Source organism: Triturus cristatus, chromosome 10 (genome assembly GCF_964204655.1).
Source record: "Triturus cristatus chromosome 10, aTriCri1.1, whole genome shotgun sequence".
In the NCBI taxonomy this organism is placed as follows: Eukaryota; Metazoa; Chordata; class Amphibia; order Caudata; family Salamandridae; genus Triturus; species Triturus cristatus.
Genome location: NC_140593.1, coordinates 167,240,102 through 167,260,884, shown reverse-complemented (window position 1 = coordinate 167,260,884; position 20,783 = coordinate 167,240,102). Strand labels below are relative to the sequence as shown.

At 43.7% G+C, this 20,783-nt stretch overlaps 1 protein-coding gene across 1 annotated transcript in view; it reads left to right on the top strand.

The window, feature by feature from the left end:
- The window catches only part of LOC146789167 (DNA excision repair protein ERCC-6-like), a 37,724-nt gene extending 18,260 nt beyond the window's left edge, over positions 1 to 19,464 (top strand). The window contains exon 2 of the mRNA XM_085630761.1: positions 13,867 to 19,464. Coding sequence (XP_085486887.1) covers positions 13,867 to 18,331 — 4,465 coding nt within the window. The 3' untranslated portion in view covers positions 18,332 to 19,464. The remainder of the gene's footprint in view (positions 1 to 13,866) is intronic.
- Positions 19,465 to 20,783: the final 1,319 nt, after the last annotated feature.

Sequence of the window (20,783 nt, the reverse complement as noted above, 5' to 3'; positions counted from 1 at the left end):
TTGAAAAGAGAAGGATGTGCCACCAATGGCTTTTTTCTTATATCTTGGGATTTTGAGGCGAGGTGCCACTCTAGATCGGAGGTTTTCTTTGTTGAATCTGTTTGTTGATTTTATTCCTGATGAACAGTGGCCCCATCCCATGTATCGCTTTGTGGGTGATATAAAGTAGCTTGAACGTGGATCTTCTGGCAACTGGTAACTAATGCAGGGCTTTCAAGGCAGGGGAGATGTGGTCTTGCGGTTTGATATGCAAGAGTAGTCTGGCAGCTGAGTTCTGAATTCGTTGTAGCATCTATTTGTATGTGTAGCTGGCAAGTGTTGATAATTCTGAGCTTAGAATGGTCGAAATCACTAGAATCCAATTTGAAATCCACACAGGTAGCTCATTTCTGATTGGCAACCTATCTGTCATAAACAAAACTACAACCCAAGTCCCTTAAAATAAGGATAAAACTGTTGAAAAATCTCTCTATGCCAGCATTCTCTAATGAGCTCAGACTGCTCTCAAAGACCAACCCTATCGCTCAGTCTACAGCCTCTTTTACAAATAGTACATAGACTTAATCAAGAAAATTTTAAATGAGCTACCACCTAGAAGACTAAAATCGGTCACTCACCAAACACACTTCCACGAAATTGAACCCCAGAGGCATGCGAGAAAACATGAGAAATACTGAAGACAATATAAAATGCTGGCAGACCTCTCTAGTTAGTGAACAAAGCAAGGCACATGAAGATCTCATCACTTGAATGAAATTCTAACTGCTACGTAAATCGCATCAGCAAAGCAATTAACTAAAAACTCTTTCAAACAGTAAACCTGTGAACCAAACTGTGAGAAAAGAGAATAGCTAACATTACCCACAAAATTGAAGATTTAGCCAAGTGTTTTACAGACAAAATGTACAACAAAAATAAACTATCGCAAACTATCCAGTCCCTCCTTCACCAGCATAACTACCACCACTTAGTCACCTTTCATTCCTCTAGATCTTGACTTAGTAACCAAGGTCATTGCCTTAATAAGCCCCTCTACCTTTTCAGATTCCGTATAACAGCATCTCTAATCAAAACAGATGCTGCGGACAGTACCCCTCTCTAACATAAGATAATTGACTCCTCTCTCTGGAAGAAATCATTTTCCCAGAAGCACTTGAATCTGGCTTAATACTTACCCATCCCAAAATCGCAAATCTTGACCCAAACAACATAAAGGTTTTTAGACTCCTCATAAAGCATTAGTAGGGCGAAATCATTGAAAAAGCACTTGCAAGCCAACTGGCAAACCACATACAAAAAGAATTACCTCCTGAACAAATTCCAGTCTGGCTTCACACCCAACTGCAGCACCAAATCAGTCTCTGTATAAATTGTAGACAATATCCTAAAACACTCAATTTTGGAAAATGTGTGTCTGCTGACCTATCTGCAGCGCTTGACACATTAGCACGACGCACTTCTCAGCCTTTTATTATCTTGAATGGCCATAAAATACAAAGTTCTAAACTGATTTGTCTTTCCTACCAATACAAGCACAATTTGTCACTTTAAAACACTTTAACATCTTCTCCATACCCAGCTTACTGTGCAGTCCTTTAAGGCTGGATCTTCTCGCCGCATCTCTTTAATCTCTACATGGAGCTGCATAGCAAAGTGGTCCATCGTTAGAAATGTGGTTTCTGGTTTGCTAGGGCATACACCTAAGTGAGGCAGAACCCACCACTCTAGTCATGGCAAGTAAGTTACACACCAAAGATAACCTGTGCTCACCCCCTTGGCAGCTTGGCATATAGCAGTCTGGCGTATCCCCAGAGGCAATGTGTAATAAGTTTGGTCAACACACTCACCAGCATCACAATAAATACTCCACAAAAGAGACTCCACACTCTATTATATAAAAATATAAAGTATATTTTACATAAATCTTAGACCAAAACCCCATTAACCAATAATTACTTTCCCAACTAGGCAATTGTCAAGCATCACAATGTGAGGCATAAAAGAAAAGTTTCTATGATGCACAAGTTACCAAAACACCATTACTGTGCATATTATGCAGAACCTGAAACAATACTTGTTATCCTGACAGTGCAGGGCAACACTGCACATATTATTCATGCAGGGAAGGTAATGCAGCGGGTAATGAATGAAACCCATGAATCACCAAATACCGCCCACAATTGAAGTCCAAACCTAGCTATAGCGCACCTGCACTCTTATTACATGTTATGCAGTAAATTATCACCAAACCTAGGTTACAGGACCTCCTGCACACCTACAACATTGAAGTGATTTCCTCAATGACCAAAACGGGAGCCTCTGTCGAGGTTTCTGCCCATAATGCCACCAGTGACGACAAAGGACAACGGGCGCAGACACTGTAGACACTAGTGGGGAGACTTCTCCTTGTCCCCTGCATGCAGGATCAGCTGTGTAGCTGGCCAAGTGCGCGCGGCACAGCTACTGAAGTGGTGTAGCCCCCCTCTTCATCACAATGGGCCAGACTGCCCGCTAAAGCGGTGCGAGCCAAGTGCTGAACTGTTCCTGGGGCCTGACTCACTACATAGGCTCCTGGTGCGCATAGGGCTGTCCCTGGGAACCCGCTACCTCTCCTGATCAGGGGCACAGCAGGTGGCAACAGGGAAAAATCTCTGTATATGGATGGTAAGCCCTGCTCTCCGCATCACTCGAGGCAGATGGAGCCTCGCTAGGGGATTCTCAGCAGCCGGCATGAAGTTAGGAGCAGGGAATTGCGCCTCAGCACAGCGCTTTCCCTTTCAGCAGTCGTGCCCCTACCCAGGGGGTGGTGGGGTTGCCATACTGAACACATACTTCGCTGGTGTTGGAGACTACAACACTCACCACACGCTGGCTCTGACTAAAAGCAGATCAATTGCAGCACTCACCATGTGCTGAATTTGAAGACTTCCCCAGTCTCTGGACAACGATGATTCTCTCCAACTGCGCTGTTCATGAGCCACCTGTACGAGAGGGGTCAATGTTTTGTGATCTTGAGATTGCAGAGAACAGGGGGCAAGCCAGCATGCCCTTGGAACATGCCGCGGTCCTTGCAGCAAAGTGGCAATCCTTCTTGCAACCCGGCAGGCCACAGGTCCGCACAACAAGCAAGTCAGTCCAATGGTGGTTCTTCCTGGCAGCATAACAGTTCCTTCCGGCAGTCTGTAGAGCGTGCAACGTCTTTTTACAAGTCCACGCAGTGTCTAAAAACATTGGTTCAGAGCCCCTGTACCTATAGTCCATGTCTTTGATATGGGGGAACTTCAAAAGAAACCTTAGAAGTGCACAACAACCCCCCTTTCAACTCATCCCTGGCTCCAGATGTACAGTCAGGGGTAAAAGAGCCTTTTGTGTGAGAACAGGGCAAATATAAGTGCGTCCCACCTCCCTCTCTCCCAGCCCAGGAAGACCATTCAGTATGCAGATGAATGCAGCTGCTACTCTGTTACACCCAACCCTCCCTGTTTGATGGATGTCTGTAAAGTATGTACAGTGTAGCTGTCAACCAGGCCCAGGCATGAATTGGAGTCAGGTTGCAAAGCACATAGTCATAAGCACAGAGAAATGCCCACTTTCTAAAAGTGCAAAAACCTATAGGGGTTAAACCCAACGGACCGGGGCCAGGTAGGGCTATTCAAAATTCAGAACACAAAACAATGAACCCGGCTCCGTACTACCGTACACTCTTACTACTAATGGAGTAAAGAACAGTCAACTCTTTTATGTGTCCGAATGGAATTTTTTATTAGACCATTCCTGTTTCTTATTAATTTAAAAATTGATCAAAACAATTTTTTGGACTGAAAAAGAAACACTTATCGAATTCACAAATGAACTTACACATATATACAATTCAAATTAACATACACTTGAAGACAAAAATTGACTTGGACACTGAAATAATTATTGGCAACAGCTTGCAACAGGACAAAAGCAGCAAATGAATTCATACATTAATCTGATGCAAAACACATTTTTAGGAAAATTTACATCATTTACAAAATTTAGTAATAAACATGAAAATATCCAATGTTATGAACCACATGTGTTATTCCAACTCCAGCGTCAAAAGAGTGTCTGATTGTAGAATAAAGAGTCTTCAAGGAACTCAGTCCTGCCCATACTCTGCAGTAAAGGTACATATCTTTTTGGTGCTTCCCTCTGGGGGTGTAAGTCGAGAGTAGCAGTAGATGTATTCAATACTTTGGTTCTTTCATTTCAGAAATTCATACTGGCAAAGTGTTAAGGGAGCCTCGTAGGCAGTAACCTAAGCGAGTCCAGTGGCAGAAAAGCCAAAAACTCTTGGAGCAAACGAGCTGGAGCGGCCGCTCCATCTGTAGAAAACAGGTACTCACTAAGTTAGTTACATGTACAAGAGAGAGAGTTAGTTCGGGTTGACGCTGTTTTTGCATCATTTATTTATTTTGTTTTTTGTAGAATATCCGGTCCATGTATATGAAGCCCTGATGATAGTCCCAGTACTATTTGCCTGGGTCTTGAAACGCATTGGCATTTTGGGAGGCATTTAGTTAATTCTGAATGCGGCGAGAGGGTTTTTTTTTTGTTATTATTAAAATTTTTATTGAAATTAACACAATTACATACCGTAACCAACGAAACAAGCCAGTTAGTGTTACAGCCGCTTTACAATTGTGGTGCGTGCCAAATCATTTGTGTGCATACATCTTTATCTGTGGGGTTTCCTGTCACCATGATAGACACACACATAATATACCCCTCTGTTTATGTTCGGGCCAGTCCGACTGATCTGCCTACTTATTAGCATGTGTAATCATGACTGGGTCCCTCAGATACACCTCGAGTGACGACACAAAAAGTATCCGCCCATGCTCTCCCCGGCTAACATTAATCGAACATACTAACCGCCCACCCACCCATGTAGACAGAACACATATCTTTACCTTCCCAGCCTCACTCATCCAATACATCCCCCTCACCTTCCATCCCTCTTCTCTCTTGAGCCCATTGCGCCAATGATTCCCAGATGTCCCGCGGGCGCCAACCATCCCTTCACCGAGGGCACCCGGTTCCTACCCCAATATAGTGCCACCTGCCTTTTAGCAAAGAGGAGTACAGCATGTAGTTTTCGTGATTTAGGTGGAGTGTTCTTCACATAGCCCAGTATCCCCAACTCAGGGGATGGGGCATCAGTTCGCCCTACTATCTGATTAACCAGAGTAAACACCTGGGACCAAAATTCCGCAAGGCTGGGGCAAGACCACGCCATGTGCAAGAAAGAGGCAGGTTCACCCCCGCATCTCCAACACCCGGCATCCTCCCTGATTCCCATCCTGTGTAGAGTAATCGGTGTCCTGTACAGTCTATGCAAATACTTAAAATGTATGAGCCGCAGTTTATAATTTGGAGAGAGCTCCGCTAGCTGTCCACAGCAAAAGGTCCACTGTTCTTCTGATAGTGGAGAGCCAAGCTCCTCATTCCAGTGTTGAAGGGATTGAGGTTGGACCGCCGGCGCTTCGTTTTGCATCGATTTGTAAAGTCTAGTGACCGATTTCCGTGGAGATGGGGAACTCACCAAGCTTTCCAGTGCCGGGAGGACCGGGGGGCCGCCGGGAAGTTCTCACTCCGCGCACGGCAGGTTTCCCGCAGCGTGTGGTATAAAAATAATTCAGAAGAATGCACTGTCTGCCCCCCCCGCTGCCACCGGCAGCTGCATGAAGGTATTGTCCGGAAATAGGTCTGCGAATGTATGGAGGTGCATCTTCCGCATCAAGGGTGGGCTAATTCCGTCCCCGATGCAGGGCAGCAGCGGATTACGCGTCAGGGACAGAGACGGGGCATACAAAAGCGCCACCCCTGCCCTTCGTCGCTAGTTCCTCCCAGACCCAGCGTAGCATCTCAACAGAGTCTACATCTCCTCGAGGGCGGCGCGCCTTCACACAAATGGCCACTCTTAGCGGAACTCAACACAGGCACATGACCCAGCACCTATGAGACCTCCACTGGCTCACTACGTTTTGGGCCCTTGCCTGCCGCGGGTACTTGGGCCTCCCACACAAGTGAGGCACCATTTTTACCGGGAGACCTGGGGGAACGCTGGGTGGGGGTAAATTTGTTTGAGCCCGGTGATGCCACTACTTTCCCACCCCAAAATGTGTGAAAAAAGTGAGGTTTGCAGGGGATTCTGGGTAAGGAAACGGGGGATCCACGCAAGCCATACCTCCCTGGAAGCCGCCGGGTGTCTAGTTTTCAGAAATGCGTGGGTTTGGTAGGTTTCCCTAGATGGCCGCCGAGCACCGGGCCAAAAACCAAAGTGACCCCCCTTGCAAAACCAGGTGGTTTTGCCATAGGCCACTTTGATGTCGCCTCACTACGTTTTGGGCCCTTGCCTGCCGCGGGTACTTGGGCCTCCCACACAAGTGAGGCACCATTTTTACCGGGAGACCTGGGGGAACGCTGGGTGGTGGTAAATTTGTGAGAGCCCGGTGATGCCTCTACTTTCCCACCCCAAAATGTGTGAAAAAAGTGATTTTTTTCAGCAAAAATTGAGGTTTGCAGGGGATTCTGGATAAGGAAACGTTGGGGGATCCACGCAAGCCATACCTCCCTGGAAGCCGCCGGGTGTCTAGTTTTCAGAAATGCGTGGGTTTGGTAGGTTTCCCTAGATGGCCGCCGAGCACCGGGCCAAAAACCAAAGTGACCCCCCCCCCCTTGCAAAACCAGGTGGTTTTGCCATAGGCCACTTTGATGTCGCCTCACTATGTTTTGGGCCCTTGCCTGCCGCGGGTACTTGGGCCTCCCACACAAGTGAGGCACCATTTTTACCGGGAGACCTGGGGGAACGCTGGGTGGTGGTAAATTTGTGTGAGCCCGGTGATGCCACTACTTTCCCACCCCAAAATGTGTGAAAAAAGTGATTTTTTTTCAGCAAAAATTGAGGTTTGCAGGGGATTCTGGGTAAGGAAACGTTGGGGGATCCACGCAAGCCATACCTCCCTGGAAGCCGCCGGGTGTCTAGCTTTCAGAAATGCGTGGGTTTGGTAGGTTTCCCTAGATGGCCGCCGAGCACCGGGCCAAAAACCAAAGTGACCCCCCTTGCAAAACCAGATTATCTATTGTTCCTACAGCGTAAGAATTTTGGAATAATATTGCAAAGAAAATGTGGCAGACATTTTGAGGTTTGCAGGACATTGGGGATAAATTTTTTTTTGTAATTCACAATAGAGACATCACCATGAACTCCCATGGGTTTCCGACAATATCTACAGTTGGTGGGTTATTCTTGCATGGAAAGTGTAACTTGGCAGAGAAACTAAAGACAAAGATTCCTGCACAACCATCTATTCCTCAAACACACACACATACTGGTTGGATTTGGCACGAGGGCGAGTCATGGTTCAGTGTATTAAATTTTATTAACAAGAGATTTCACAAAAATGAAATGCACTGTCAATAATTAAATTCACAAAAACCCAAACCAATGACTCGCAGCTCGTGAGCTGTAAAGCCACGACAAGGCACCAACCACTTTACAGGCCATTCACACACCTTTCATACGTGATACAAACAAGACCATTCGCACCACCAGGCACAAAAGCAACACATTACAAAATTCAGAAAGACAAATATTACTGCACAGCCATCTAATCCGCAAGCACACACACATACTGGTTGGATTTGGCACGAGGGTGAGTGATGGTTCAGTAGATACAATTGTATTAGCAAGTGATTTCACAGAAATGAAATGCACTGGTAATAATTGAAAGGGCGAGAAACTGAACCATTGACTCACAGCTCGTGAGCTGTAAAGCCACGACAAGGCACCAACCTCTTTACAGGCCATTCATACACCTTTCATACGTGTGAGACATACAAAACCATTCACACCGCCAGCCGCGGGCCCATCACGTAACAAAACTCACACCAGCACACAGCGCCATTCAAGGGCCCATCACTTTCACACGCCCACAATCCAGACACAGCAACTACACAGGCTGATGGATTGCGTGGAGTGGCACTCAGCTAGCAGTGTGTGTAGTGACCAGCAGAAAGTCAATACTCGCACACAGCCAGCAGAGCACCAGTCCACACACACCGCTAGCCAAACACCAGTCCACGCACACCGCTAGCCAAGCGCCAGTCCACGGACACCACCAGCCAAGCACCAGTCTGCACACACCACCAGTCCACGCACACCACCAGCCAAGTACCAGTCCACGCACACCGCCTGCCAAGCACCATTCCACGCACACTGCCAGCCAAGCTCCAGTCCACGCACACCACCAGCCAAGCACCAGTCCGCACACACCACCAGTCCACGCACACCGCCAGCCAAGCACCAGTCCACGCACACCGCCTGCCAAGCACCATTCCACGCACACTGCCAGCCAAGCTAGAGTCCACGCACACCACCAGCCACGCACCAGTCCACGCACACCGCCAGCCCATGCACACCGCCAGCCAAGCACCATTCCACGCACACCACCAACCAAGTGCCAGTCCACACACACCAACAGCCAAGCGCAAGCCTACACACACCGCCATCACATTTAGGATTTTTTTAAAAAAAAATAAAAACACAAACAAATTGCAAATAGATACAAATCTTCTAACAGAAAATCAGCAACTAAATACATTGCACTAACACCAACCTTGAAACAGAATCAAATTATCCAAAGAATACAGACCAGGCACTTCACTTTACCACTCAAGAATCCTCCCAAAAATTCTTTCGTGTGTGGTACGCTCTAAAACAAGCAGAGAGACACAGTGCAGGATGAGAAGGACAGTCGGGGCAGTACATACGACTCTCCTTCCGCAAACCTTTTCGCCAACAGACTCTACATCTCCTACTGGGAAAATCTTTTGCGGGTGTGGGAGGAATGTGATCTGGAAAGTGGCGTTCTTTCAATCTAGCAACATCCTCCACCAGTCCAACTCTAGGAACACTTGCATGTTCCACTACAACAAGGCTGCCTATTACAGACTCCTGAAACTTAGCAAAAGTCATCTTTGACTCAGGGCAAGAATCCTGGAACACAACAAAAGCATTAAACATTGCCATGTGGAAAAGATGGATAGCCAACTTCTTGGACCAAATGTAAGCCTTACGAAGAGCAGTGTAAGGTTCCAACCTCTGATCTACTCTGTCAACACCACCCATGTGCCTATTATAGTCTAAAATGCACACAGGTTTGCGCGCTTCAGCGACCTGACCCCAAACAGTCACAGGTGCAGTGCTTTCATCATGGATGGTAGTCAGCATGTAGACATCTCTCCTGTCTGTAAACTTCACAGCAAGAAGCTCCTGGCAACGCAACGCACTGCACTGTCCCCGCACAAGCTTTTGACAAACAAGTTCTTTCGGGAAACCTTTACGGTTAGAGCGGATTGTGCCACAAGCAAGAGTGTCCACTTTGGCCAATTGCCTGAACAACCGCACACCAGTGTAGAAGTTGTCTACATATAAATGGTGGCCTTTGTTAAAAAATCCTCTTCCAAGTTCCCAAACAATTTTCTCAGTCACTCCAAAAGTGGACGGACAACCAGGGAGGTTAAACCTAGATTCCTTACCGGTGTACACCCTGAAATTAGAGACATATCCAGTCCTACTGTCACACAGCATATACAGCTTTATTCCATAGCGTGCCCTCTTACTAGGAATGTATTGCCTAAAAACCAAGCGGCCCTTGAACAACACCAAAGACTCATCCACTGCAATTTGTTTCCCAGGAGCATAGATCTCAGGAAATCGATCAACAAAGTGATCAAGGACAGGCCTAATCTTAAAAAGACGGTCACAGTCAGGGTGATCTCGTGGCAACGCTAAACCATTATCAACAAAATGCATCATCCGAAGCAGTAGCAAATATCTGTCACGAGTCATGACTGCCGGAAAAATAGACGTTGCCATCAAGGGACTGCTAGACCAATATGAAGACATTGATGGCTTCCTTAGCAAGCCCGTCAAAAAAGTTAAACCCAAGAACTTCATCTCTTCAACATTTGTGGGAGTCCACCGGGTAGCTCTAGAGTGTGGCTTAAGACTGGCACAGTTGTCCCTCAAAAACTGTTCGGCATACAAATTAGTCTGCTCAACAATCTCTGCAAAAAACACATCATCCATACACAACTGAAAAAAATTGACCGGCAAAAAGTTTTCAGTATTCACTCTAGACCCTGGAACACCAGTAAACTCTGGCAATGCCGGCTGCACCATGCCAGGGGCAACCCAGAGGTCATCACTTTCAAAGGGAAGCCTAGCAGCCCCAGCCTGCAGCCCAGAAGCCTCTTCCCGCACTACACCAACGGGAAGCCTTGCAGCCCCAGCCTGCAACCCAGATGCCTCTTGCCGCACTATCGGCACATCAGTCTCCTCCTCTAACACAGGCACTTCATCCGCACTAAGAGTATCTTCATCATCCGATGACTCCATACGGAGAGACAACTCACTGCCAGAATCGTCCCCTGCCTCCTCTCCCTCAGATGCAGAGTCAGTCTCTGAACCAATATCAGAGGAAGACTCAAACAGCAAACCAACAACCTGCTGAGCAGTCATCCTGCGGCTAGCCATTATACTTACTAAGATAGAAGACTGCACAAACAAGTCAACAACAACCAACAATGTGCAAACCAAGTAAGTAAAGAAATGTGTACCTTTATCACAAAGATCAATGTACTCAAAAACTATACAATCCAATTACAAGAGACAGCTGCACTCACCAGAAACCAACTCTGCAGTGACACAGCAAAAACCAACGATATCAAACTAGAAAGAAGAGAAAAAAAAAACAAATTACTCACAAGACAACAAAATACACATCGAGCACCAATGCAAAAAGTTTTTGACACTCAAAAAACAAACATACTGCTATTACACCATTTGCAAAAAAAATTCATGCAGAGAAATCAAACACATTTACATTGTACAAAAAAGAGTCTCTTACCAAACTACACAAACAGCAGAACCGCCAGAAACACGGCAAACTGAAAAGAGCAAAAGCCTTCACCTAGAACAAAAAAGTTAAAAAAAAAAACATTACTATTGCAATTCACAAAAAAAAAACAATAAACATAACGTTCTATGTTACTACCCAAATGGTCAATCGTTATGTTCCAGGTGGGGCAGAAAACAGCAGGAAAAAAAAAGGCTACTCTGTCCCGGGGCGGGTAGGCCAAATACATATTCTAAAAATTGCCCCCTGGAAGCGACACTTGCCAAAGGGGTCACTTCCATTTTTATTTACACTGGTGTCTAGTGGGCTTTTCTGCCTCCCCCCCTGGGGCCAGACACGGAGCTAAAGTGGACCGATCTGCCCCCAGGGGGGGCAGAAAAGTCTGTGCAAAAATTATTCCCCAAGGGAAGCGACCCTTGCCCAAGGGGTCGCTTCCCATATCACTATAACGAAATTCCCTGGTGTCTAGTGGGCTTTTCTGCCCCCCCCCCCCCCCCTGGGGGCAGAAACGGACCGGAAGTGGACCGATCTGCCCCCAGGGGGGGGCAGAAAAGTCTGTGCACAAATTCTCCCAAATTCAGCCCCAGGGAAGCGACCCTTGCCCAAGGGGTCGCTTCCCATATCAATATATCGAAATTCCCTGGTGTCTAGTGGGCTTTTCTGCACCCCCCCCCCCCCCCTGGGGGCAGAAACGGACCGGAAGTGGACCGATCTGCCCCCAGGGGGGGGGGGGGCAGAAGAGTCTTCGCAAAAATTCTCCCCCAGGGAAGCGACCCTTGCCCAAGGGGTCGCTTCCCATATCACCATTACGACATCCCTGGTGTCTAGTGGGCTTTTTTGCCCCCCCTGGGGGCAGAAACGGACCGGAAGTGGACCGATCTGCCCCCAGGGGGGGGCAGAAGAGTCTTTGCAAAAATTATCCCCCAGGGAAGCGACCCTTGCCCAAGGGGTCGCTTCCCAAATGGCCAAAAACAACATCCCTGGGGTCTAGTAGGGGCATTCCTGTCCCACGATCGCGACGCAGTGCGCGATCGTGGGACAGGAATGCCCAGCATTGAGACATCAGGGGAGAGGAAATACTCTTTCCTCTTCCCCGATGCCTCAAGGCCCTGGAATTCAGCCCCCCCCCCCCCCCCGCCACACCGCAGCAAAACACCTACCTGATCCGTTGGACGCGCTGGAAGAAATGAATTCCAGCGCGTCCAACGCTTCCTGATGACACCAGCGCGTGCTGTGCGCGCTGACGTCATCAGGAAGCGTGGGGGGGCTCGGGGGTGGCAGCGGAAACTCTTCCGCTGCCATCCCCATCTGTGGGGGCACGATCGATGCCCCAGGGGGGGAGCGCCAGCGCTTCCCCCAGGGGCTGTGCTCATGACGGAGCGGTTCCGTCATGAGCACAGCTCAACCGATGCTCATGACGGAACCGCTCCGTCATGAGCATCGAAGGGGTTAAGGTTTAAAAGTCATACTTCAAGTACAGAGATCTACTTTATGAACCACCTTCTAGAGCTATTGAGAATGGAAAATGGCTTTTAAAGTTGAGGTCACTCCTTTTCTGTGACTTTATAAATTGATAAATGTATACATTTTGGGGTCATGTTATCAAAGGTGAGGCCTGGTGTATGATGTGGATTGTTGTGATGTGTTGAATTCTGAGATGTCTTTTATGTGGTGTGATGTTTGGAGGTGTTATATGTGACTACATGGGGTCGTGCTACATCAAAACTGCCATTAAGTAGGAGCCACTGTGGCCTATCACTGCATAGACATGGTATTTTTTTATTGTAATTAGTAACTGTGTTGCCTTTACGTCCACATAGACCCTACATTTAACCCAAACACTGCTACTTACACTAACCTAAGACATACTTCTACTCTATAACCCTGTGATGTGTTGTAAAATGCTGCAGTCAGTCTGCTGAAGGTGTGTTTATGGTGTCCTGTGCAAAGTGTTGGACAATCCATGTCCTACTCTCTCCCTCTATGCTATGTTGTTTTGTCTTTGTATCTTGATATTGTGGATATGTTTTGGTAAAGATATGATGTGTTGATTTTGCCCCCTCATTAATATTTCCGTCCAAAAATCTTTCGGATTGCCAGTTTGTTTTACTGAGTAGACTGCTGTCATTCTACGTAGGCCCTCCATCTAGACCGATATGTGTCTAGGTACTGTATTATTGAACGTGTCTGCCTTCAGAAACCCAACAGGCTAGATATACCTTCGTTCTGGGCAGAAGTGCTCATGACTTGTGCTTCCAGATTACAGCTGCACCCATCCCCACTGTATATTTGAGTTAAGCTTAAAAATTCCATTTGTCTGTTTGATTAGTGATTTAGTGGATAGAAGATTGAATGCCAGATATCTCCTGATGACCAAAAGCGATTGTCTAAACTTGACAATCGCCCAACTGGCCTATATTTGTCCTTGATCTCTCTACATTATTCAGTTATTCACTCTTCCAAATCTCTTGCCTCCTTGTTGTATAATTTAAGGGTTAGTTAGGGACGGACTAAGGTAGGTTTATTAGATAATTTGAATAATTTAGTGCAACTGTATTGGCAGTTAATAGTGACTTAGGTGCTTTTATTAAAATGGCAGAGCTTTTATCGTTAAGCAGAACAAATCGAAAATAGAGGATTAGGTAGTTTAACTGATTTGTGGTGGTGGGTGGGGTAGAATACCATGTACTTGTGTGTTAATTTAGATTGTTTTGTGTATCATTTTATGTCTTAGGTTTCAGTCTCCGATAATGCATTAAAAGCATGGTCACTTGCATGTCTTACGATGTCGATGATAACTAATAGTATGTAGTTTTCTTAAGGATGTTGGGCTCTGTTGAGACAGTCAAAATTCTGATGTATCAAGTACACATTTGACTGAATATTTGTCCATTCCTGTTTTCTGTTTCCACAGGTATGTGATACAGGCGAAACATGAAGCTAAGATGGGAAATCTCTCCAAGTCCATAGAGCTGTTTACTTTGGCTAACGAAATTCACTCTAGTGAAAAGTTAAAAAGCAGGATCAAGAAACTCGAAGAGGCACTTAAAGTGGTTACTCTTGATGAAGAAGATAATGATGACTTTGTTGACGTTTTAAACAGCGGTCTACTATTGTACAAAGATCTTTACAACAAACTTTTTGCACATCAGAAAGAGGGGATTGTTTTCTTATATGAGCTTTACCGTTCCAAAAAGAAAGGTGGTTTGTTGGCGGATGACATGGGATTAGGGAAGACCATACAAATAATTGCTTTCCTATCCGGAATGTTTGATGCAGAGTTGATAAAATATGTGCTACTGGTAATGCCAACTACACTAATTACCAACTGGATGAAAGAATTTGTCAAGTGGACTCCTGGAATGAGAGTGAGTGAGTTTCATGGTTCAAGTAAGAAGGAACGTACTAGAAATTTGGAAAAAGTCCAAAGAAAGGGTGGCATTGTAATTACTACCTACCAAATGCTGATTAATAATTGGGAGCAACTTTCTAGCTACAATGGACGAGAGTTCATGTGGGACTATATGATTCTAGATGAAGCTCACAAAATTAAAAGCTCCTCTACAAAGTCAAGTAAATGTGCCCACAATATCCCTGCAAAGTACCGAATCCTCCTGACCGGCACTCCTGTACAAAATAATCTACGTGAGATGTGGGCACTCTTTGACTTTGCCTGTAAGGGAACACTGCTTGGTACATCGAAAACATTTAAAATGGAATACGAAAACCCAATAACTAGAGCTAGAGAGAAAGATTCTACGCCAGGAGAAAAGGCTCTTGGGCTTAAAATATCAGAAAATCTTATGAATATCATCAAACCATACTTCCTCCGAAGAACAAAGGAAGACATTGAAAAGAATCAAGCATCATCACATAAAAGAACAAGTGTTGCCCCTAGTGAAGTAAGCCGAAATGTTAGTACTCCTGAAATGCCAGCTCTTTCAAGAAAAAATGACTTGATTGTTTGGGTTTACCTATCAGAAGTACAAGAAGATATTTATCGAAAATTCATTTCATTGGACCAGATCAAAGAGTTATTGATGACTACACGATCTCCTCTGGCTGAACTAAATATCTTAAAGAAGCTGTGCGACCACCCAAGATTACTGTCAGCACGTGCTTGCAGCGAGCTTGGTCTTGAAGGAGATGAATGTGATCAGTACAATGAAGTAGAGTATACTGGCCATACCGGACCAACTAAAATTGATCATCTTTCTGATGAGTCTCTTATTCAAGAGTCTGGAAAGCTGATGTTTCTTATGGGACTTTTGGAAAGACTACAAGAGGAGGGGCATCGGACTCTTGTATTCTCCCAGTCAAGAAAAATGTTGGACATCGTTGATCGTATCTTAAAGAACAGGGGTTTTAAGGTCATGCGTATTGATGGAACAGTGTCTCACATTGCAGAAAGAGAGAGACGCATTAATATGTTTCAAACTAATAGCGATTACTCTGTCTTTTTACTAACTACACAAGTGGGTGGGGTTGGCATAACCTTAACTGCAGCAGACAGAGTTGTAATATTTGATCCTAGCTGGAATCCTGCCACTGATGCTCAAGCTGTGGACAGGGCTTACAGAATTGGGCAAACAGAGAATGTAGTCATCTATAGGTTGATCACTTGTGGTACTGTGGAGGAGAAGATATACAGACGGCAAGTGTTTAAAGATTCCTTAATCAGACAAACAACTGGTGATAAAAAGAACCCTTTCAGATATTTCAGTAAGCAAGAACTGAGAGAACTGTTTTCTCTTGTAGATGCCAGAACATCCACAACACAGATTCAACTTCAAAGCCTTCATTCAGCGCAAAGGAAAACGGATACTGAACTTGATGAACATATTGCATATCTTCATACTTTAGACATATTTGGTATTTCTGATCATGACCTTATGTACTCAAATGAGACAGCTGCACATGAAGATCAGGAGGGTGATGAAGAGGAGCATAATTATATTCAGCATCGGGTTCAGAAAGCTCAAGAACTTGTTACGTTAGAATCTCATATGCATGGACAGATGGTAAGTGGAACTGGAGATTCTTGGATAAAGCAACCTATAGGTGGTCCTGCAACAAAATCAAAGCGTACTCCTGCTGCAGAGGCAAATAATAATGCAAAACCCGATTTCTCTACGCCTAACACGGTTGATCTGACATCGGATGAGGATGTTATTAATGTCAGCTGCCAAATGACTAGTCTAGTTATTGAAGATTCAGATGAAGAAATGTTGGAAGTGAGTATTTCAAAACCGGATGTGTTTATTACAGAAGAATCTCAGTTTACAGAGCAGCTGAAAAAAGACCCACATTCAGGTTTCCCTCCACCCGCTGCACAGTCTTTGCTTGTTAATGACAGCCATATGCTGGATACTTCTGCTGAGTTTGTTTCTAACAAGAATCACTGTTCTATGTCACAAACTAGATCATTTAATGCCCCATCTTTGAACAGTCCTAATCCTCGCATTGAAGGTGACAAACAAACTGTGACTTATGGTTCCATTCTCACTTGTGAAACTGAAGCTGAGACTGATGAGCACAAAGGGTACTCGGCTATTTCTGGACAAATACATAAAACTGATGAACAGAAACTCATGGACATGAGTTTAATAATGGAACATCATGCTATGCTTGAAGCCTCTGATGCATTAAATTCAAGTGATGTTAATAGAAACAAGGCAAGTTCCAAGAACATATTGTCAGAGGGCATGTTTAAATCACCAGTGAAAGGTCTTGTTCAGCCTAACCTTGCTTCAGGATTAAGTGGTTCAAGGCATTCCCATGAAGGAATGTTACAACTGCCTGGGCAATTTAGGCCTATTGGAGACAGTAATTATGAGGGTGACTCGTTGGCCGCACAGTCTCCATTTCAGTGTGACTTTAATCTTTTGCTGGAAGACTCTGTTGAAGGTGAACAGGGTACAAAGGAGAATTCATGTGAATACATTGAAGAAAACTCTAACCTTCATCTTCTGGTAGAAAGTTCTGTTGTATCTGAAAAGAATTCACTTGTTGAAGAGAATCAAGGTTACAGAAACTTAAATCAAAATGACATGTCTAAACAAAATCCAGCTGATATTCTTGAAATGGAGAGCGGAGTAGAGTCTGAAACAGAGGACATGTGTGTTTTAAGTAGGAGAAGATTTGGAAGAATTAATTCTGATAGTGATGAAAATGGCTCTCTTCCTGCTTTAGTTGGTAACGCAACTGATAAAAACAGAAGAGTCCGAAGAATTGATTCCGCAAGTGAAGAAACTAGCATTATTGACCATGTAAGTGATAAGAAGAGAAGAGTACAGAAAATTGATTCTGAAAGTGAAGACGATATTAGTCATGTATATGACAATATAAGTGATAAGAAGAGAAGAGTACAAAAAATTGACTCTGACAGTGATGAAGAAACTGGTCTTTTTATTGACAATGCAAGTGATGAAAAGAGGCAAATCCAAAGAATTACTACGGATAGCAAAGAAAAAAGTGGCCATATTTCTGCTTTTTTTGATGACTTAAATAAGAGAGAGAGCCAAAGAATACATTCTGAAAGTGAAAATGAAAAGGTCTCTCTTTGCGGTTTCAGTGATGGTGAGAAAGCAATCTCTCCTTTCAACAGTCCTTTCCATTCCACAGTGAAAGGTATCAGTGCTTCAACTCCAAAACAAGACCGCTCTATCCTTGGGTTGCTTTTCCCTACTAGAAAGAGTATGGGTTTAAATGCATCAACTGCTTCAAGAAGATCTCTTGTGCAGGTTGCCGTCGAGGACCTGGATGACTTGGATGAAACTGTAGAAGGCAGTGATGTGCAAGAAGAAGAAGAAATGCAAGAGGCTGATCTCATGGTTGAAGAGGAGGAGAGCAAGGAAGAGTTCAATCAGCCCAAAGATGGACATTCAGCGCCACTAAACAATGGTAACTCTAGCTACTTAGATGATGAATCTGATCTTCCTAATTCACCTGAGCTAGATAGGGTGGAAGATACTGTAGATGAACTAAGTGAGAAAAGTCTCAATAAATCTACTGAAATGGTCCATGAATCCACTGAAGAAGGAACCCATGAAGAACCCACTGAAGAAAGTGCAGGAGAGGAGTCAACTGGTGATGGAGAGCTTGTATCTGGAGAACAAATTGACTATTGTAGTCCAGAAAAGGGTTTTTTCAAAGAGGATGATCTACAGAGTAACTTAAAAAATAGTATTGCCCATTCCGAGATTAAGAATACCACTAATAGTTATGATACTTTAGTTAAACTTGGAAAAAAATTAAAAGACGATGGCAAGTTAAAAGAATCTTTGAACTGTCTGCTGAAAGCACTTGATATACAAAGCGGGGATCCAGAAGTTATGCTATTGACTCTTGGTTTATACAAGCAGCTTTCCAATTGTTAATAATTGAAACTATTTATTTGATAAATGTATTCAATTTCACCATTTATCATGAATTTGTGGTTTTATTTAAAGTGCTCATAAATAAGGGGTCACTTTGGATAGTTGACCTTTAAAAAAAGTTGCACTTTATGGTCCTATTTTCAGATTAAAACTGGGTCAAAGGAGTTTTTAGGCTAAGCATATTAGGCATGCTGTCTCTACAAATGAATAACAATCACACAACCTTGATAATTATGAAGTAGAGAAGAGTGATCGTATATAATAATTTTTGCAGTCATTCAGAATTGTGTTCGGAGATGTATAAATTGCTTTTATGTGACTGACCGGATTTACAATTGGAGTGTAGCTTTCAACATTTTAACAGAAACATTATGGCACATTGAGCATATTCTTTGTCAAAGAATACATCGAATGACCTATGCAAGTGAAATTGGTGTTTGAGGAGTAGGTTGCAATATCCAGGTTGATGATGATAGTGTTGCTTTGATGTGTAGTACTTGGTATGATGCACAACATTTTTCTACTGTCTCCTTGGGATGTGTTCACAATATATGTTTATATATATGCATACATGTATATATTTGATTACAGAACTCAACATTGGCACTTTGGTACCCTTTATATCACTTTTGTGAGAAGGAAAGAGACAAAACGCGTATGTTATGTAAAATGCTTGTTATATCTACTTAAAAATAAGTCATAGGTTTGGTCCGGTTTCTTGTGTCAATAGCAGTTTCCCAATGATGTACTAATAAGTGACAAATCTGAAATGTAGGTTTTCAGCAGAAACACTTGAAAGGGAATAATAAAGTTCTATTCTATAGAATTAAAGATGTTTATTTCAAAAGATAGTTGAGAGAGTTGGATAATAAAGCATTGTAATTTTCAAGTTAAAGCCGTAGCCGTGAATGCAACAACGCTAATAAGAAATTAGGCTGAGGATCTCATGTGCTGCAGATACCACCATTAGACTTGATTCAGGGTTAAAGTGTAGATAAATATTTGCAAATCTTGAGCTCTGAATATAGGATTGTTAGTGGTGGCTGCTGTAAGCCAGATAGTAAACTGCATTAAAAGACATTGGTCAACAGTATTGTAATAAATTGGTATTGTTTCGTCAATATATTCAAACATCTGTTGCTTGCTTTCATTCAGTGCCATGTTATTGTGTGGAGAAATGTCATGCTAAAACGTGAATCTTTTGCCCAGACATGCTTGATACCAACGGAAACCGCTTTGGAATGTTGAAGAAATCATGTTTGCATCCTTGATAGTGAGTCCTTGGATGCATTCAGTCTGTTAAGCTATTGGTACATTTATAAGTTGATGATTTTGAACAAATTTATTACAAAATATTTTTTTCTCAAAAACTAATAGGTTATGGATATGTATCTCTTTATGAGAACACAAAATAAAGCAGTTGAGTACGACCTATAAAATGAGCTGCATAAATCTTTGTAGTTACCAGTCTAAGGTTAATACTTTAGCTACAGTATTGAGAAGATTTGATTTACAAATGCCTCTTTTCGTGTATCAGTTTTCCTGGATCATCTCTCTAGCTTTTTGTGTGGAATATTCCTTGTAGTTTGATATTGTTTTTTTGATAATCAATTTTATTGAAATTTTAACCGGCAAGAGACACAGCATCCAAAGACAGAAATCACATACATATTGTGGCGGTTGCATGGATTGACATTAATGTAACCAAGATACATAGAGTTACAGAGACAGCCCATAACAGTTGCACCATTTGTGTCAGGGTGTTAAATCCTCTGGATCGGTTTGATGCTCTCAATGGTCCAACCCTTGATAGTCCCTAGTTTGAATTGCTGTAATAGCACAGATCAGTGAGCTGATCAAGTGAGAGAAGGATAGGAAAGGAACTGCAGCGCGGGAGACCTGAAATGACACAAGGAAAAATTCAGGAACACTATTGTCCCTTCCTCTTGTCTACGTTTACTATACAGGTGTACACAGTTATAACATGGGTTGCTTTACCTGTAAAGGAAAATAGAAAGCCATATATTTTCCACATTGTCTGTGGATCCAATGTTGCACACAGTGGAAATCCTTATTATTCCGCTGTGATAAGAGAAAGCACGTACAAGCTTTACCAACTCTCCTTTCATCTAAAACAGGCAGATGATTTCTAACTTTACCCAAACCCTAGGACTTACCCTTGTTTGCGTCCACTTATCACATGGGTGTAGCGAAATTCATTATAACTTTCTCAGCCACCCCTGTTAAACGCCACAAAGACAGAACAGGATAAGTATGTTCAGGGGTGTGCATATCGTATATCTTTATTACTGCGGTCACTGATGAGCAGGCTAAAGAATATCAAAACATGTAGAGGAACCTTATAGGGTTCATAGAACTTGTTCCAAATTATTCCAAATGTCTTGATTCTGAATGCAGCGTATCTCTCCGCGGGCACTGCTTCCAGAAACTA